Source organism: Anopheles cruzii, chromosome 2 (genome assembly GCF_943734635.1).
Source record: "Anopheles cruzii chromosome 2, idAnoCruzAS_RS32_06, whole genome shotgun sequence".
NCBI lineage: Eukaryota > Metazoa > Arthropoda > Insecta > Diptera > Culicidae > Anopheles > Anopheles cruzii.
Window position 1 is genome coordinate 5,497,672 of NC_069144.1, and position 17,794 is coordinate 5,515,465.

The 17,794-nt window shown below is 52.6% G+C and overlaps 1 protein-coding gene across 1 annotated transcript; it reads left to right on the forward strand.

Moving 5' to 3' along the window:
• Positions 1 to 630: 630 nt before the first annotated feature.
• LOC128277292 (uncharacterized) lies at positions 631 to 6,497 on the forward strand. The gene is made up of 5 exons (XM_053015736.1): positions 631 to 1,715; positions 1,958 to 2,405; positions 2,752 to 3,551; positions 4,047 to 5,318; positions 5,398 to 6,497. Exons 1-5 carry the CDS (start codon positions 1,543 to 1,545, stop codon positions 5,984 to 5,986), a joined length of 3,282 nt encoding a protein of 1,093 aa, XP_052871696.1. The 5' UTR covers positions 631 to 1,542; the 3' UTR covers positions 5,987 to 6,497.
• The last annotated feature ends 11,297 nt before the right edge of the window (positions 6,498 to 17,794 follow it).

Consider the following 17,794-nt stretch of genomic DNA (forward strand, 5'->3'; position numbering starts at 1 on the left):
GTGAAGAAAGGCATCGAACGAGTTTTTGAAACTCCCAACAAAGAGGTCAGGCTCGTCAAAGAGAATTTAACCCAAAATTTTACAACCGGCAAAGGGCACTGTCGGAAAGCTAACGAAGGTAGCGAGGATCGAGCTCGGCGATTGTTACAAAACATATTCGTTACAGGCATACCAATATTCTAGGGCGTTACTCTAAGGGCGCATAAATCGACACAGTCATGCCATCACTGAATCAAATTGGTAGAGGATAAATAAATATATATGATATATTTAATTGAAACCAATTACTGGAAACGTTTAAAGAAAGATTTTAAAGAAAAGCACATTCGCGAAAGAAACCACGTGCTGGTAACAACCACACGGCACCCGAAGGAGCTCTTGCACACAAAACCGTGGATGGGAAGAAAAACAAACCTTCAACTTGCACGCAACTGTCAGTGGGCCATTGATTTGGGCACCGCAGCATCATCACGAGCGTGCGTGTGCGTGCGTGTGTGTGAGACTGGGAGGCTATGCTTTGGCGCTATGTTGGGCAGCGCTCAGCTGATTTTTACTTCGACCTCGCAGTGCTCCGTATGTGACGGTGCTGGCCCGGTTGGCTGGGTTTTGCAGGAGTGAAGAAAACCCGTGTACTACGGCAAGAGTGGAGCTAAAACTCTACTGCCAGAGTGTGCAATCCGTGTCACGAGTGGTCTGTGCTTCCCCACGGTTCCCCATCAATCGATTGTGCATTTTCGCGGTGTGCGAAAGTTCTTCGCGGATCGATTCCGTGTGCCATTTGACAGATGGCAGCATCCTGATTCGAGGAGATTTTCGTTTGTTTTTTAGTTGTTTTCGAGAAAACAAAGCAGCAAGCGGGGCTTGTGATAAGTGTTACCGCTGCTCGAAACCCTCACTCTTCCGTCCCCACAACCAGTGACCTGAGCAGCGCCAGAGCACAACAGCTTAATCTTATCTCCTCCGGCAGTGGTCCGGTATTATCGCGCGAGTGCGCCCCTTGAGATACCCGTTTATCATTTGACTCCTTCGTAGCCTTTTTGTGCTCGTGTCATGCTCGCGGAATCTTATTGGTAGAGTTGCACCTTAGACCACGGTCACTTGGATGCCAAGTTGCAGTGCTTCCCAACAGAACCCAGCGCATCTGGAGCGTGAAGGATACAACACGACGGAAATTATCAACAATAGAGACATACGACGATTGGCCAGGTTTCGAGAAGGCCTGACATATTTATGCTCCCCTTGGAACGGAACGAAAGCAGAAGCAACAAAATAATCACCCCAGCGAGCGTGTGTGTGTGAGTGAGTCTATCGATCGCAAGACTTCGAGGACAACGCTAAGGAGCCGCCGGTGCTAAGAGTTCCCGCCCCATTCCCTCCGGTCAACGGTATCCTTTACGGGGTACCAAGCGTACCGACGTTGAAAATTGGAGACCGAACCCTCGGCACTCGGCCGACTCTGCGCCGTGTGCATCCTGGAGCGGTGGGACCGTGGGAAGCTGGCCGTGATCGTGGCAGCGGGTAAGAGGGGAACCATCGTGCCAGATGAATCCGCGGATCGTAATCATTGGTGCTGGGGCGGCCGGTGTGGCGGCCGCTACACGGCTCATCGAACGGGGCTACAAGAACTTGAAGATACTCGAGGCGGAAAATCGCATCGGTGGCCGCATCCACACCGTCCCGTTCGGTGCTAACGTCGTTGACCTGGGCGCACAATGGTAAGAGTGCCGTGGGTGGTGGGTGGGGATGCCATTATCGAGCGACGAAAAGGATTCTTTTATCCTCACGCTGTGAAGGGCTTTGTCCCCAAGGCGCCCATCCTTTTTGTCGTTCTTTGATTCCTCCCAACTTCCACGGGATGGCTGGCGCTAGGTTTTGCAAGGATGCGAAGGTCGCTAAATAATCGATTAATGTGAATGTAATTTATTTACTATCTTCGTGGGGGTCCGGGGCGACACAGGTGCCACGGTGAGAAAGGGAACGTGTGCTACGAGCTCGGCTCCAAGTACAACGTGTTCGACTCGAACAGTGCGCGGTACGAGCGGTTCGTGTTGACGCGCTCGAACGGTGAACAAATACCGACGGAACAGAGTGAGAAGCTGCTCGGTTTGATCTGGTCCATCCTCGAGACGCACAAACATGAGCTAACCGGGTACCGGGGTTCGCTGGGGTCCTTTCTGATGGCCAAGTTTCGGGCGCTGCTGGAGACGCCCGAGTATAAAGACGTGAACGGGGAGACCGCGTACCAGGTGCTGGAGTTCTTCCACAAGTTTGAAAACTCGATCGAAGCATCGGACAGTTGGTTCGATACGTCGGGACCGGGCTATCTGCATTACTGGGAGTGCGACGGTGACCTGCTGCTCAACTGGCGCGATAAGGGGTATCGGACGGTGCTCGAGATACTGATGGTAAGTGGCCACAGATCGTCATACATAATTAGTGTCCTTCATCCTGTATTCCCGGGGAATTGATTTTTTTGTTTTTTTCGGTTGGAAGAAACTATCAATCGAAGTCGCCATATCCTCTTTCACTTTACTCAGATTCGGATTCACTGTCAAGACTTCTACTATAAGCGATCTAGTCTCCATAGACACGGTGACTTCGAATTGCAACGGTTGCTCGACTGTACTAAAAGTTTGGCATCATCTGACAGTGTTCATCAGTATTTCATGATATCTACTCCAATTTGTTTAAAAATACTTTCCCAATTGTGTTCCTCCCTAATCGGCTCACTTCGATTGCGAATCGTTCAAGAAACGGCACCCACTGCCAATCGCGGTCGAAGCGATCAACCTCGAGGACTACACGCACTTTAACAAAACGGTCACAAACATCAACTGGACGGCCGGCCCGGACAGTCTGGTCAGCATCCGGTGCACCGATAACACCGTGTACGATGCGGATCACGTGATATGCACGATCTCGCTCGGTGTGCTGAAGGATCGCTACCAAACGTTGTTCACGCCCGATCTGCCGCCCATCAAGCGGAACGCCATCCAGGGCCTGACGATCGGCACGGTCAACAAGATGTTTCTCGAGTTTGACAAACCTTTCTGGGTCAAGGGATGGCAGGGCCTGAGCCTGATCTGGAACAAGGCGGACCTGGAGGAGGTGCGTAAGCACCGGGACAGTTGGATGGAGGATGTGTTCGGGTTCTACATCGTCGACTATCAACCGAACGTGCTTTGCGGGTGGATATCGGGCAAGAACGCACGCCGGATGGAGCGCTCGAGTGACGAGGACGTGCGCAAAGCGTGCGTGTATCTGTTGCGGAAGTTCATGAAAGGGTGCACCATTCCGGAACCGGTGCGCTTCCAGCGCACCACCTGGTACTCGAACCCGAACTTTCGCGGATCGTACACCTTCCGGTCGCTGACGACCGATCTGCTCAATACGTCCGCCTCGCACCTCGCGATCCCACTCACCAACACGTGCGGCATGCCCGTGGTGCAGTTTGCCGGGGAAGCGACGCACGATCACTACTACTCGACGGTGCACGGGGCCGTCGAAACGGGATGGCGCGAGGCGAACCGATTGATCGATCTGTACGACAGGTACGTGATCGTGTTTATTGTCTATTTATCACGTATTAAACTAATCATCCGCTTGAAGCTTCTGCATGTTTTATCTCCATACTTTCGCAGCATATCTCTTTTATTTGTAAGCTTTACGAAAGTTTAAATAATTTTGCTGGCTTTTTTGTTTTATCGAGTTTTCTTTCTCCTTTCTTTTCTTCCTTACTCCTCCATAGGAAAGCTCATCTTTAAAGAACAATGATGTAGTGAACCTAAAGCCATTACTAACCGCAATTTAGTTCCGTTGATTAGGTGTTTAAAGTGCCATTCCGAATAGTTTTACTTTTATCTTTAATAAATGGGTAAAAACAACTGCCACATCATTTAAATGGGAATAAAAGTTTATCTTTCAACACACTACACGACTTTAGTCCTTGATTTGTATCCTTTTTTCCGATAAATCCTCTTCCACTGGAGGAACTACAAAACCTGGGTGGCTGCTGTGTTACGCTGTTCTCCTTCTGTATTCCGCAGATTAATACCACCCTTCAACCATGGCCCGAAAGCGTACGTCGATGTGCTCATCCTCGGGGCGGGTATCGCCGGGCTGGGAGCGGCCAAACAGCTGCGTAATTCGGGCAAAAGTTTCGCCATCCTCGAGGCGCAGTCTTTCTCCGGTGGACGGATCAGTACGAAAACGCTTCGGAAGCATCACGGCCACGGCGGCGGCGGCAGCGGTGGAGCCAAAGGCTGCCAGCTGATCGAGGCCGGAGCGCAATGGTTGCACGGTCGGCAGAACGAGTTGCACGAGGTAGCGAAACGGAACGGGCTGTTGCGTGAGGAAACGTCCGAGGAAGGTTTGGGTGAGTTCCTACGCGACGATGGCTTCCGGATAGACGATCACCTGGCCAAGCGGGTCGACTTTATCGTCGGCCAGATACTGGAGCAGTGCGAAGAGTTTGCACAGCGACCACCGCCAGCGGCGACGAAAGCAAAGGAAGCGGGAAAGGAACCGGCCGCAGCTCCTCCTTCATCGTATCCCGCTTCACTGGAGGTGTATCTGAAGGAACAGTTCCGGAAGCGCATCGAGAAGGACTTTACCGCCGAGCAGAAGGTGTTGGCCCAGCAGCTGCTCGATTGGCACTGTCGGTTTCAGATCATCGACAACTCGTGTCTCCATGTGTCGGACATTTCGGCCAAACTGTGGGGCAGCTATTCGTTCAACGGAGAGAGCTGCCAGGCGCACATTAACATGCGTCACGGCTTCCAGGCGCTCGTCAACTGTCTGGTCGAGGAAATCGGCCTGGAGAAGATCGTGTACAATAAGGCGATCTGCGAGATCCGCTGGCTGGACGGGAAGGGCAAGGTGATAGTGAAGTGCACAGACGGAACGGTCTACTGTTGCCAGCATCTGGTTGTCACGTTCTCGTTGGGCGTGCTAAAGGACACGATGGATCAGCTGTTTCAACCGAACCTACCCGAGAGTTACACACGTTCGATTCGTAGCATCGGGTACGGTACGATTGATAAGATCTTTCTCCAGTTCGACGACCCGTGGTGGGGCAAAGCGGAAGGCATTCAGTTGGTGTGGCGCGACGAGCTGCGGAAAGATTCGCACTGGACACGCTTCATATCGGGGTTCGATGTGCTGAGCCCGGGGCCACCGAACACGCTGCTCGGGTGGATCGGAAGCTATGGGGCGCTCGAGATGGAAGCCCTGAACGACGAGCAGATTGTGAGCGATTGTGTTTTCATCCTGGAAAAGTTTACCAAGAAAAAAGTACCTAAACCTGTCAATTATTACTGGTAAGTTCACATGGCCGTCTGCGAGAAGCTATCAACTCAACCGTTTTGGTTTCTCCCCATTCCCCCCTTTGTTTTGTAGCACACGATGGAATTCGAACCGATACATCCGGGGATCGTACAGCTACACCTCCGTCAACTGTGACCACGAAAAGAACTTTATGGCCAATCTGACCGAAACTCTCACATGCAATCAGTATGACAAATCAGGCGAGGAATCCCGCAAAAAGCAACCCTCGCCGGTGCCGGTTGCGATGGCAACGGCAAATAGTGCTTCGCGAGCAGACACGGCGACGACGAGCGGCAGCGTTACCAGTGGCAACAGTACCGGTAGCAGCAACAGCAGCAAAACCACGGCCACCATTAAAGCAAGTTCCGCCTCTGTCAGTACGACGACGACGGCAACCGGTAGCAGCAACAGTGCTACGGTGACGAAAGCGGCTACTACAAATGGCGGTAGTACTACCACCGTCAGTACTACGCTAGCTGGGGCCGGTAGCAGCAGCAGTAGCGCTAATAGTATCAAACCGATGGCGACCGCGATCCCGACCGTGCGCAGAAGTGCTACCATTCACTTTGCGGGAGAGGCGTGCCACGAAAAGTACTTCTCAACCGTGCACGGGGCGTACCTTTCCGGTATCGAGCAGGCCAAGAAGGTGATGGAACAGTGACTTTAGTTCTGTGGCACGCAAAGTCGAAGACTACGACGACCACACGAGACCAAACAGTAGGCGATGGTGATAGTGCTTAGAAGCCGAAAGAAGATCAAATGCATCAATCTTAGTGGTAGCCGAACCGAACAGTAGCGAAACAGAAGTAACCTTTCCACGCGAAGTAGTCGAATATCCTGTAACGGAGCAATCCCGCTAACAAAACCCCCGAACGGAACCGGGAACAAAGCTGCAGGGTTAAAGTTAAACAATTGAAAACATTACTAGAGGGAGTGCAAAAGCGTAGCGCGAGAGAGAGATAGAGATAGAGAGAGTGCAAAATGCATATTTACTACTATTTTCTTCCATTAAACGTAGGGATTTGAAACCGATTCTGGCGGGGCGAACTGTTATACAAACGTTATCACCGTAGCGCTTTACATGAAATCTCTCTTCCAGCGATTTGCGCATCTTCTTCTGTTACGTTACGCGGCCGCAACAGGTTGATCGGCCAAACTGTTGATCAGATTTCCCACCTTATCCTTCCCACCATCCAGCCTTCCTTATACACTTATACAGGTCATCGAGAGCAATCAAAAGACAAGAGTTTGATGTGATTCTTTTCCCCACTGTTGTAACTCCTTCTCGTCGGTAACGTCCGTTTCGAGTTTTGAACGTGTCCGTAGTCGGCTTCCAGGTGGTATACTTATTGTGCCACGCAGCAAACGCAGCATGAGTTGGGTTGGAAAAAGAAACAAAAAAACAATCAAAGAGCAGAATAGCATTTTTTCAACATCGATCAGTAGGGACAACTTAGTAGCGACAACTCTTAGGAATTTCAGTACAACAAGCAGGAACGCGGAGACGTAGACGGTGAATGGGATGAGGAAGGGATGCCAATGGTCAGTGATCTCGTGAAGCGTATTGTTTCGATTTTAGTGTGATCCTACCTAGAAACCAATCAATCAATTTTCTCAATACACCAGTGAATGAACAGCAAAATCAAAACCAAAACAGCGTTTTATTTATTCGCCCATTGACAACAGCTTACCTTATCCGAAATGGGCATCCTGTCGGTTATCAATGAAATCTGTTTATTTCCAATTCGTTTGTTTGAATCCAACTGTGATTTTAAAAATTCAGAATATTCGCCCAATCCACTGCGAAAAGCTTCAACGGCAAGATGCTTGCGGGCGAAAAGCTACGCGATCGTACTACGACCGTAGAGCCCTCTGGTGGCACGTGTGCCAAGTTTATAAACTAACACATGAGCTGAAAAGTCCTGCGCCTAACACATGAATGGCATTTATCGTGCCTTATTACATTAATCGCTTTTTCTATTTGTACTAAGCTTCAAAAGAAAGCAATCCAAATTTCATGATATTCTTCGCATAAATTTGAGCGCACACCTGTGCAATCGGATGCTACCTGCTCTCTGCCCGCACCGTCGGCATTTCGCCTTCCATCGCCGTTCGCCACCGTCGTCGTGCCCGATTCGTTCCACTCCGGCACTACGCGCGGAAAGTGGACACGATCGCGCGGTGGCCAAAGCGGGACAGAAACCGACCGTGCGCGATCGTGTACCGAGTGCGTCGCGTACTCCGGAGTCTGTGCCGGTGCGGCGCGATCGCTTTAGTTCGCATTCGATCGTGCAGGTGAAAGGATCACCAGCGACGCAGCAGGTTGCCGGAGTTTCGTGTCCGTTTTGGAATTCCTCCGTTTTTGTGTGCTTCTGTGTCTGTGTGTGTGTGCACCGGAAAAGGACAACATTTTTACCATCGAAACAAACGGTAAATGCCACAGTGCGAAGGATCTGATTGATGTTTACGATGTTCCGTGGTGAGAGTGGGCTACCGGTGGTCAAACGATGAAAAGGATCATATGATGCTGCGCAAGTGATCGCGACGAGCACGGTGGAAAGGATGAGGATACGTGGCCAGAGAGTGTGGAAGAAGTGATGCTGATTCTTTTCCTTTCCAAAGGACTTTAGCTTTTGTAACCTGTTCGCACTGGAAGGCACAGACGAGTGGAACGTGAAGTGCTAATGACATTCCGGGCAAAACGAGGCAGTCAATGTTCATCCTGTACAACGTGACTGCGGAGAACGGTTTCATCAAACCAATAAAAGTTTGGCCCGATTTCCCTTCTAATGGTTCTTGGAGTTTGGGTCAGCGTTGATCCTCAACCTTGGATCGTTGAGTAATTTATCAACTTCAGTGTCTGTAGCATGCTTTGTTGAGTAGCCCGGTACACAGTGATCTTTTCCAATTGAAGATCTCGATCAGTGCACCGATCGTGGATTGATCTTTTCCCACAGCACACACACGCGCGGGTCAGGCAAGGGCTAGGGAAGGACTAATTGGGCTGTTTTAATTTTATTATGTCAAAGAAAAGGAAAAAAAAACGCTTGCCCACCGTGCAGGAGCTTAGCGGCCCGAAGCCCGTTGAGATGAGTGAAAACCCCGAAAGCTGAAGAAAACCTGTTAAAGATTAAGCCAACGACGGTGAAGACAAAAAAGCGACAACCACAACAACCATCGAAAATAAACCATTATCTGTCGCGGCGCGGCTTTTTTCCTCTCTCTCTCGCTCTCCTCTTTATGCTTTCGGCGATTGGTATTTTCGGATGATACTTTCTTCGGGTGTTCGGGTCCTAAAGCAAAAGAAATACTGATACAGAAATAATCAATTAGTTTGCTCTCGACCAACAACAACTTCTCCGTTGTGGCTGTCAGGTCGGCCAGGCGTCGTTAAGCCACCGGGGTGGTGGCACGGGAAAGACAGGATTTATAGAACGCACCACTTTTAATTCTTTGCCGTAAAACATAATTGCCTTTCGGGGTTTTCGACGAGCTCAATAATGACATCTCGTGGGGGATTTGGTCGGTAAACGACAGTGATAAAAAAGGGGTAGAACAAACACCCTGGAAATGGTCCATCTTCGAAGGGGTGTGCCAGGAAGTTAGGAGGTTATGCGTGTTTCTGACGACGTCAAAGGTGCGTCTGGATCGATCGCGTTTTGCAACCAATCAATGTCGCACCACGGGTTAATGGCCTCCCGCCCCGACTTCGAACAGACTTGGGCAGCCGATCGACGGCGACCAGTAGCAGCGACACCCCGGCGATATGTGTTTAGATATTCCGCTCGGATAATCCCCTGGCCAAGCCGCCTGACGGTGGGCACAATCGTCTTGTGGTTTTGTTTTGTTTTGTTTTTATCGATTCCATTTGCGTCGTCGGCCGAAGAAAACTTTTCCTTCCCCCCCGATTGTTTTCCTCCTTAATTTTGCCGTCCTGCCTGCCGTGTAACACACTAGGCCCCATGTAGGTGAGCTTGTGGCCACTTTCCGTTTTCGATTTCTTTCGCCACACGAGCGCCACTAGCCCCGTTCGGCCCGTGGTGGTGGTCGACGGTCCGGGAGACTGCCCTCTAGGGCCGGGTCGATTTAAGCCGGAGGGATAATCGTTAAGCGGTAAGCAACACAGACAGAGAGCAAGAGAGAGAGAGAGAGAGAAAACATGGGGGATAAATAATAACAACTGAAAAAGAAGCGGAGAAAGAGAATGCCCACGCCGCCAGAAACACACACCTCGGGGTTCCATAGGGTTTCTGCGGCGGCCGGCAGGAGCCGGCGATGTGATGGTTCGAGTCCGAAACGTTAGCCGTTAGCCCCACGAGGACCCACCCAGGCACCCACCAGAGGTCGGGACGACGACGCCGGGGCGACGTGTGGCGAACGTGGAGAAAAGAAATCGATACATTCCGATCCGATCCCGACGTCACTTTCTAAACGAGAAGTACGAGCGCACGGACGGACGGATGGCCGGGAGCCCCTACTTGAGTCCGCGGCAGGATGAGAGGGATGTGTTTGACATGAAAGTCTGAAAAATATAAAACACGCATCCCGGCCCGGAAGTGACAGAGCACGCACCCTGCGGGGGGTTCTTGGACACGTGACACGCTTCTGTTGAGGGCCGCAGGTAGGCGTTTGTGTGACTTCCAACGACGTTTACATGGCGTGCTGCTCCTGTAGGTCCAAGTAGGCAATTCTTAGGCACCACACACGCAACCCGTTTCTAAGCACACTTTGATGGCTTATTTATCGTTTTGCTTACCGGACAAAAGTGCTACCGTCCGCCGCCAGAGGGCCGATCGCTGGGCGCGAGCCGTAATCGAACGCACTTGTCACGGCGGGGCCTACGGATGATTAGCGATGGCGGATCGGAAAAAACTTCATCTTAAATGAAGCGTGATGATCTTTCTCTTCACGGCCGCCTATTCCCGTACGATCGATTTAGTTACAGCACCGGTCCGTCCTTCAACGGTTTTCAATCATTTCATTCGTTTGTGATGCAATTTTTGCCCAATCCGCAACAATTGATGTAGAGAAATTGAAAGCAAGCGCCCTGGCTGTGATCGACTATGGGCTGAGCTTGCATCACTTTAGCTAACATCCACTTTCCTTCCACACACGCGCGAAGAGGCACAGCAGAACTAACGAGGCAAAGAGCGGAAGGGCGTGCCTAAGACACCACGCATGCCGATTACGCAAGCTAAACGTTAGATTTGGGATCTGGGATTAATTTTCTGCGGCACCGGTGGTGGACCGGAAATGAAGAGAAATGGAAATGGATGCGCCACTCTGAAAGCGCTCTGGAACTGTACCCGGGAATACCACGTGTGTCGCGTGCCACGTGCGTGTGGCACTATAATTAAAATCCTTTTCTCCACGCGTGGCGTGGCATTGTGGCTTTTTTATGGCCGACTCAATTTATATAATACATGTCGTCAGCTCGATTAAACCCCCTCAACATCGTCCCCGGAGTCGCCGGAGTGGTGTGTGAAAGTTTTGGTGGATTGATGGTGGGTCAATAAATCGATTGAAGGAATGCAGCATACACACCACTCAGTGAGCGATAGGAGTTCGAATGGTGGCCCCCATTAGGAGTTGCATTTAGAAAGGGAGTGCATAAATGCATAAAATTCATCCAAGGGATGAGCAGACAGCATGCGAGACAGGGACACGGCGCTGGTGATTGTGGGCTTGGCTTTTGTGGCAAATTAACCAACACAGTCGGGCGTGCATCGGAATCCCCGCTCTCAAGTCCTTGCCTTGGCGTACTATAATTTGGTGTTGGTTTCATTACCGTTTTCTCCTGTCTCCTGTCTGCTTACAGCTGCCACACGACGACGGCTCAACAGTCCGGCCTGACTTGAACTTGAACCATGCGCCCAGCGCCGCCAGCTCGCTGCCAAAAACAATAAACAACAATCGGGCGATAAAAACTCGCAGCATTGCGCAGCGTTCGTGCCGTGCCGCACATGCGTGCAAAAAAGGGCCCCATCGCGCACACGCACCTCTAGAGCCCAGCGCACCGCCAGCTCTCCGTTCCCGTAACGTCTGGGCCCAGGAAAACCGTCCTCCGAGCTCCGGTGATCCCGCGCAGCAGTGTGTAGTGTCGCCAGAGCGTGTCGCGCCCGAGTGGAAAAGTGCAAAAGAACGATCCACCGAAAAAAACACACAACAATCACCATTTCGTCGATCGTCATCAAAACAGTAATAATAAGCGCAGATAATGGTTGCATAATTTTAGCATTAAAACGCCAAACCACGACCGACCGAGCGAACGAGTGGCGTGGGGAGCAAAAACCCAGGGGGGTAATAACACTGCCGGCCAAGGGCAGCGAGAGAATCACCATCGACCGGGACGGTGCGTGCAGAAAGTGCGAGGAGCGTGGTGCCAATGGTTGCCCCCTACGAAGTGTGACCGCGGTCGAAGAAACGGTGGTGTCCGGATATTGCGCAAAGTGTCGATAACTCGAGAAGTGATCTTCCCCTGAGGTTCTCGTGTCGTGTTGTGATTTTTCCGTGACAGCCAGATTCTCGATCACCGGATCTGCTCCCGGACCGGACCGGAGTGGCGCATTTGTGTCCGTACTTCATTGTGAAACAATCGATCGAGCAGTGCCGAAAGTGTTTGATAAGTGCCGTGCCCTGTGTCAGGATCGTGATGGAGAACGAATCCTGCTATGGTGGAGGCGATATTGCCGGTGCCATCTTCGGCACCCTGGTTGCGGTGGTCCTGATGGCGCTGCTGCTCTGGTGGCTCTACAAGAAGAACTACATCTTCAAGCGTAAAGGTAAGTCGAGTGCCCCGGAAGATGTCCGTACATGCGCGACCCGTTTGACACGCTAATTACCTGGGAGTCGGCACGTTATGAAATGGCGTACCTTTTCCGGACATCAAAAACCGGCCACTGGCTTCTTGTGACAACAGCCTGCGTTTACAGTGCTGCGCGAAAGCGAAACACACGCTGTTCCGGATCGGTCGGTAGGTGATTGGGTCACCAGCCAGCCAGCCAGCAAGAGGGCAGGGCAATTTGCCAGGGAAGTTACATCAAAATGCAAATTTACGGCGTACGGAGCAGCATTCTGCGCGAGTCGGCCAAAGTGTCACTCAAGCCGCGCTGGCCGACGCGAGTGACTCCGGTAATTGTCCCATCGCCCGATTGTGTAACACGCATCGATGGGTTTCGATCGGGGTGCCACTTTCTAACACCAGCAGCGAGCTGGCCGCCAATTATTTATCCAGAACACCAGTACCGATGCCTGCATCACCAACACCGATAGGGCAGTGTTCCTCCATGGCGACATGGAGATCCTCGGCCTAATGTGTTGGCCTCACGGGGAGCTCTTGGTTACGATCATTTACATATGAATCATAATGTTTATCGATGCAAATTGCCCCGTAGGGCGTCGACAGAGAGAGCGAGCGAGAGAGACAGCAAGTAGGGCCCTACGCAATGGTCAGCCGCGGTTCATTGATCCGATCGATCCGATGGCACCGGCGGCAGTAAGTCCATTGTGAGTAATGCCCACGCACTGCAGGCCCCATAAGTTTTGGGATTTCCTGGGCAAGTAGGCAAGAGTCACCACGAACAATAGACAGAAGTGGGGCTCAAGGGGCGACTTTCTAGGTTTTCTGGGACTGATCAATACCGGCCGTATTGCGGCGACTCGATTCAACCCACGCGTACACAGTTCTGTCCCGGAACTGTCCGGAACATGGCATTTCCACCGCGCGGACTACCATTTTCCGAATCGATCTCGTGTAATGATGTTGTTGTAGTAGCGCCCGCGCGATCAACAAGCAACAGCAACAGCAACACCGACAGCAACTTCCCACACAAGCGCCCCCCTCGGGCTGGGTCCGTCTGCTGGACTCCGCCTCCGGAAAGAAAGCAGACCGGCAGACATCGATCATCGGTTTGGTTGGGCGTAGGGCAACTCCCCTCAGCAGGAAAAGTGCATTTTAATTTCGCGTGCGTGAGGTGACGTATGATTAGTGTCTGCGGCGTCCGTCTGGTCCGTGTTCCGGTAGTGGTCAGTTACGTCGCGCGTCGATTCCGGGCGGATCCGGAAGGCGACGCAAATGTCACGCGGAGCGCGTGAAACGATCGTGACAATTTGTTTGTAAACAAGTGGCCCCACAGGGTGCTGCCTCTAGGCCGCAGTGTGGCCACCGCCGGGGGAAATCATTACGCCCTGTGCGCCCGACGATGGAGTGAAAATAAGTAAATCGCCCTTGCTAGCTAGCCCTGCCTCGACGTTTCGCTTGGATTGTTGCTTCACCCCGCAGGCGATCCTCCTTAACCGGGTACCGTCAGATAATTAACTCATTGATGCGCTCTCAATCGCGATCGACCAGTGCAGATCGGGGTGCCCTCCGTACCGATGGGAGTTCTGCACCGCGAAGCACGAAGCCAAATACCCGGACGGCTCTGCGCTCATAACGTAATGCAACACATTAGTGCCGGGTGGTTCAAAGGTCTGCCTCTCCCTCTTGGAGATGTCGGAAATGAGGGAACTCACTGCATCTTAAGTCCCGAAACACCAGATAGACCCAGCTTTCACCCGATCGGGCGCACGTTCCCGTTGTAGCGTTTACCTCGGGGGTTTTCTTTTGCTTTTCGAGGGTCCAAATCGAAACATCCCGGCCTCAAGTGCGGTCAGTGACATGGACCCCAAAAAGCACCCTCCCTGAGGGCGAAGCGATCGTGTGTGATTAATCGCAGGTGGACTGCAAAAGGACTTCACACCACGCACACAGCCGTCTGCAGGATCGCAAACAAGCACTTAGCGGGTCGTACTTATGCTGATCGTACTCGGATCTGCAGATGCGTGCCTCCAGATTGCGCACGGTGGAGCAAACGCACCTCTCGTTGGCCACAGTTTGCCAGGGGACGGGAGTTCAGATTTCGATCAGTGGCTGAGGTCAGACCAGGTTTTACGACCGCGCCCGCCCGCCCTGCCGGCCAGCCAGTCCGACCCGAGTTGGTTGCCCGAGGGTATCGCGTTTTGGTTGGAATTTTTATCGCCACCACCACCACCACTTCCGGAACTTGGTGGGCCTCCGAAAGCACCACCCCCCGGGCGGGGCCGATCGCTGGCGATAGCGCTGGTCGTCGTCGCCGTTGTCGGATCTCTCGATCTTAATCTTTGGCCGATCGGCGGCGGCGGCGCACTCTCCAGCGCTTTCAATGCGCTGCCGGCCGTGCGAATGCTGTTTTGGTTTCGATTTTTTTGGCCACACTCTCGGGACTCGCTGGACATGATGATCATGATCTCGTGTTGGTGTTGGTGTGCAGCTACATTGTTGTCTTTTTTTGCAACCGGAAAAACAAGTTCCCGCAAGCGTCGAGAAGCGCGCAGAGCCACAGCCTGGCAGGCTCGGTCTGGCCGCAGCAGATCCAGAGCGACCCAGAGCCAGTGTGGGGGGAGGTGAACCCGAGAACTTGTTTTCCGAATCTCCGCCGCTCCTGAGAACCGGAGGAGGGTTATTGATACATTTTCTTAGGCTCGGCGCGACGTGCGCGGAAAGATAAGGCGAAATAGGTGCAGGCGCGCGCGCGCCTCTATCGCGAGTTTATGCAAATTCTTCTAAACTCGTCCTCGGTGTCTTCTTCTGCGTAGAAGGTGTTGGTGTCTTTGCCCCCCCCCTGAAAGCTGTCGCTGGGTTTCCAGCAGGCAGATCCTTCACGCTGCAGCGGATCCCGACAGAGACGTGGCCGCGGAGCGAAGTTGCCTCGAGATAATTTGCGTTTCTTCGCTTACATAAGCCGCCAAGCAGTGTTCCCGGGAGGGGCGTCGTTCCGGTGACATGAGTTCCGGTGTTGATTTATCGGTCCCCCAAGGGCGCGCGAACGCTCCACAGGGCGTGCTTTGACTTTCAACCGGTGAGTACACTGGTGCTGGTGACCTCACTGCAATCGACTGCAGACTGCAGGGCGTATAGCGATAAGGTGTTTCCCACCCAGAGAAATCGCCCAGGAAGTGCTGGTGCTCGGTATTCCGTTAGCGAGGATCGCCGCGATCCACAAATAGTTCCGCACCGCGAACCGCGGCGTGTAGTACTGGAATGCGGATCAGTCGCTGGAAATACAGAAATAGCGAGTGTAATAATTTGATCAGGATTTTCTGGGTACTGGCGCGGTACCCGACCTACTTTCAGCAGCTCGGCTAGGCCTTGTGGAGAGCTGCGCCAAGTATCACTTAAACACTTATCAACTTCCGCTCCGCAGTTCCGAAACGGCGCGTTCCTTTTTCGCCCAAGTACCTAATTCGCCAACGAGAGCGAGAGAGAGAGATTGCGTCGTATTGTTGTTCCCTCCGCTGTTGGCCACCAACAAGTGCCCTCGGATCAAGTGTAAACGATAAACATTCCATCGAGTATTACCTTCTCTTCGGCTCGTTGTCCACCGTCGAAGCCGGGGGACTTCCTTCGCACACACACCGCGAGATCGCGCGCAGATCTCTCGCGCGATGGCAGAGCGACAAAGTGGATGATTTTTATATCACTTTTCAAATGAATTCCCGGATACGCGGCGGGCGCGCGCGCGCTGCCGATTGCGATCGTTTGGGGTTGGAACTCCGAAAAACAGGTTTTGTGTTAGCGGAGTGCTGCGTTAGCGAGAAGTTTCACCTCGCGCTCGCTCCAGGAGGACCGCGGAAGAGCACGGGTGGAACGCACCGGGGACGATTCACGCCAAAAGTCCACACGCGGGCGCTTGTGGGGAAAGAATTTTTATCATTATATACCGCTGTGCCGCGAGGAGTGGCGACTCCTCGACCGGGTCCCTCTGTGTGTGCGTGAGTCCACACTAGAAATTCGTCGTGAAAGCGGACATTCGACAAAAAAAGTTAAGGCCGGTGTGTTCGGAGGTGACCTCCGTCACCTGATGGAGCCACGACGAGTGACATGTGCCGCGCAGAAGGCGCGGACACTTCCTCTGGCTTCAGCTCCGTTCAACGTTCAAAACGTCAAGTCAAGACTCCTGCACCGAGGAGCACTCGGTTCCACGCGGGACCCGCGGTCACGAGTTGCTTTTAGGGCTATCAACACCCGATTCGATACGGTCTCGGCCGAGTCGAGCTTCCAACACAATAGCCTCAGCGGAGTTCTTGACAGAACTCCGCGTGGCATGGAGTGTGAAGCGTGTCCGGAGGATGATGCTGTAGAGAGCGTGGTGATGCTGCTCATTCAATTTGGATAATCTGTTAACTCGCGACTCCACCGGACCGCCGGAGCCGTCGAATCTAATGGTCAAGGTGACCGCGTGCCTTGTGCGCCTTCTCTTTCGCAGGTATCGCGCTTGGAAGTTTCAGTCTGGGGAGCTTTTGGGCCACGCACACGACGTCTTTATTGCGCACACACGCCCGGCGAGTGGCATTTTATGGCGGAAGAAATTAAATGCCTCGGATGAATTGCGCCTCGCCCCCCCGAAAATGGTTTAAATGGGCTACCCAGGCACTGGATGGATGATGTTGGTCACTGGCACCTTTCCACGCTGTGTTTGATTTTCGTCGAATCCTGCGTATCAGGCGAAGAGCTGTTACGATAGAGCCACTCTCCGGAGGAACCGCTTCTGCCGGTACCGTTTCGTGCCCTGCCTGATAGGCCGTAGGTGAAAGTCTCCATCTCTCTCCACGGTAATGGTAATCGCTCTTTTATTTGCCTCCTTCGCGCGTGATTGAGTGTGGCTTTAAAAGTCGGATCCTACGGTTGAAAAATGGGAGACCATTAAAGAAATTACCTGCTGCACACCAATGCCCCTGAGTCGGGGTGAATCTAATCTACGGACAAATTGAATCGAGATTCGACGTTCGAAAGAGGGCACAACAGACCTGCGCCACTTTAGAGTAACACCGAAAACACCTGATACGGGGTGGAACTTGATGTGACAGTTGAAAAATAACTCATCCAGAATGACCGCCGACTCACGGAAGGCAGCAGAGCTCATCGCCATTCTATGCCTACTGTGATTGCGATGCAACAAGTAGCGTACTTTTTGCTCCGCTTTCATCTCATCTCATCTCAGCAAGCACATTCTGACGCTTCGCTGACACAGTTACGTAATAGCGTCACCGCGCGGCGAGACTTCTCCATCCAACAAAGCCACTCCATTCATGTAACGGCCGCAGCAGCCGTGGCGTTGTTTTGCTTTGCGACGAGTAGCGACAACATAAAAACACGCACACGCAGGCAGGCAGAAAACATAACAACCTGAGGGTGCGCGTGCTGAGGTTTTGATCTCCTCCGGGGATAACCTTCGCGCCGTGCGTGTGTCGCGTTCGATCTAAAAACGGAGATCGATCGTCATCGCGGTCATCCGGTTGACGGCCATCGAGCGGCGCGTGATGCACCATAAATATTCGCCATTTAAACACCGACCGACCGATCGCATTTGGAGTAACGAATCGGCAGGTTGATGCGATGGTTCGTTAGTGGGCCCGTGTTGTGGGCAAATCGCCGAACTCTGCTCTGCTG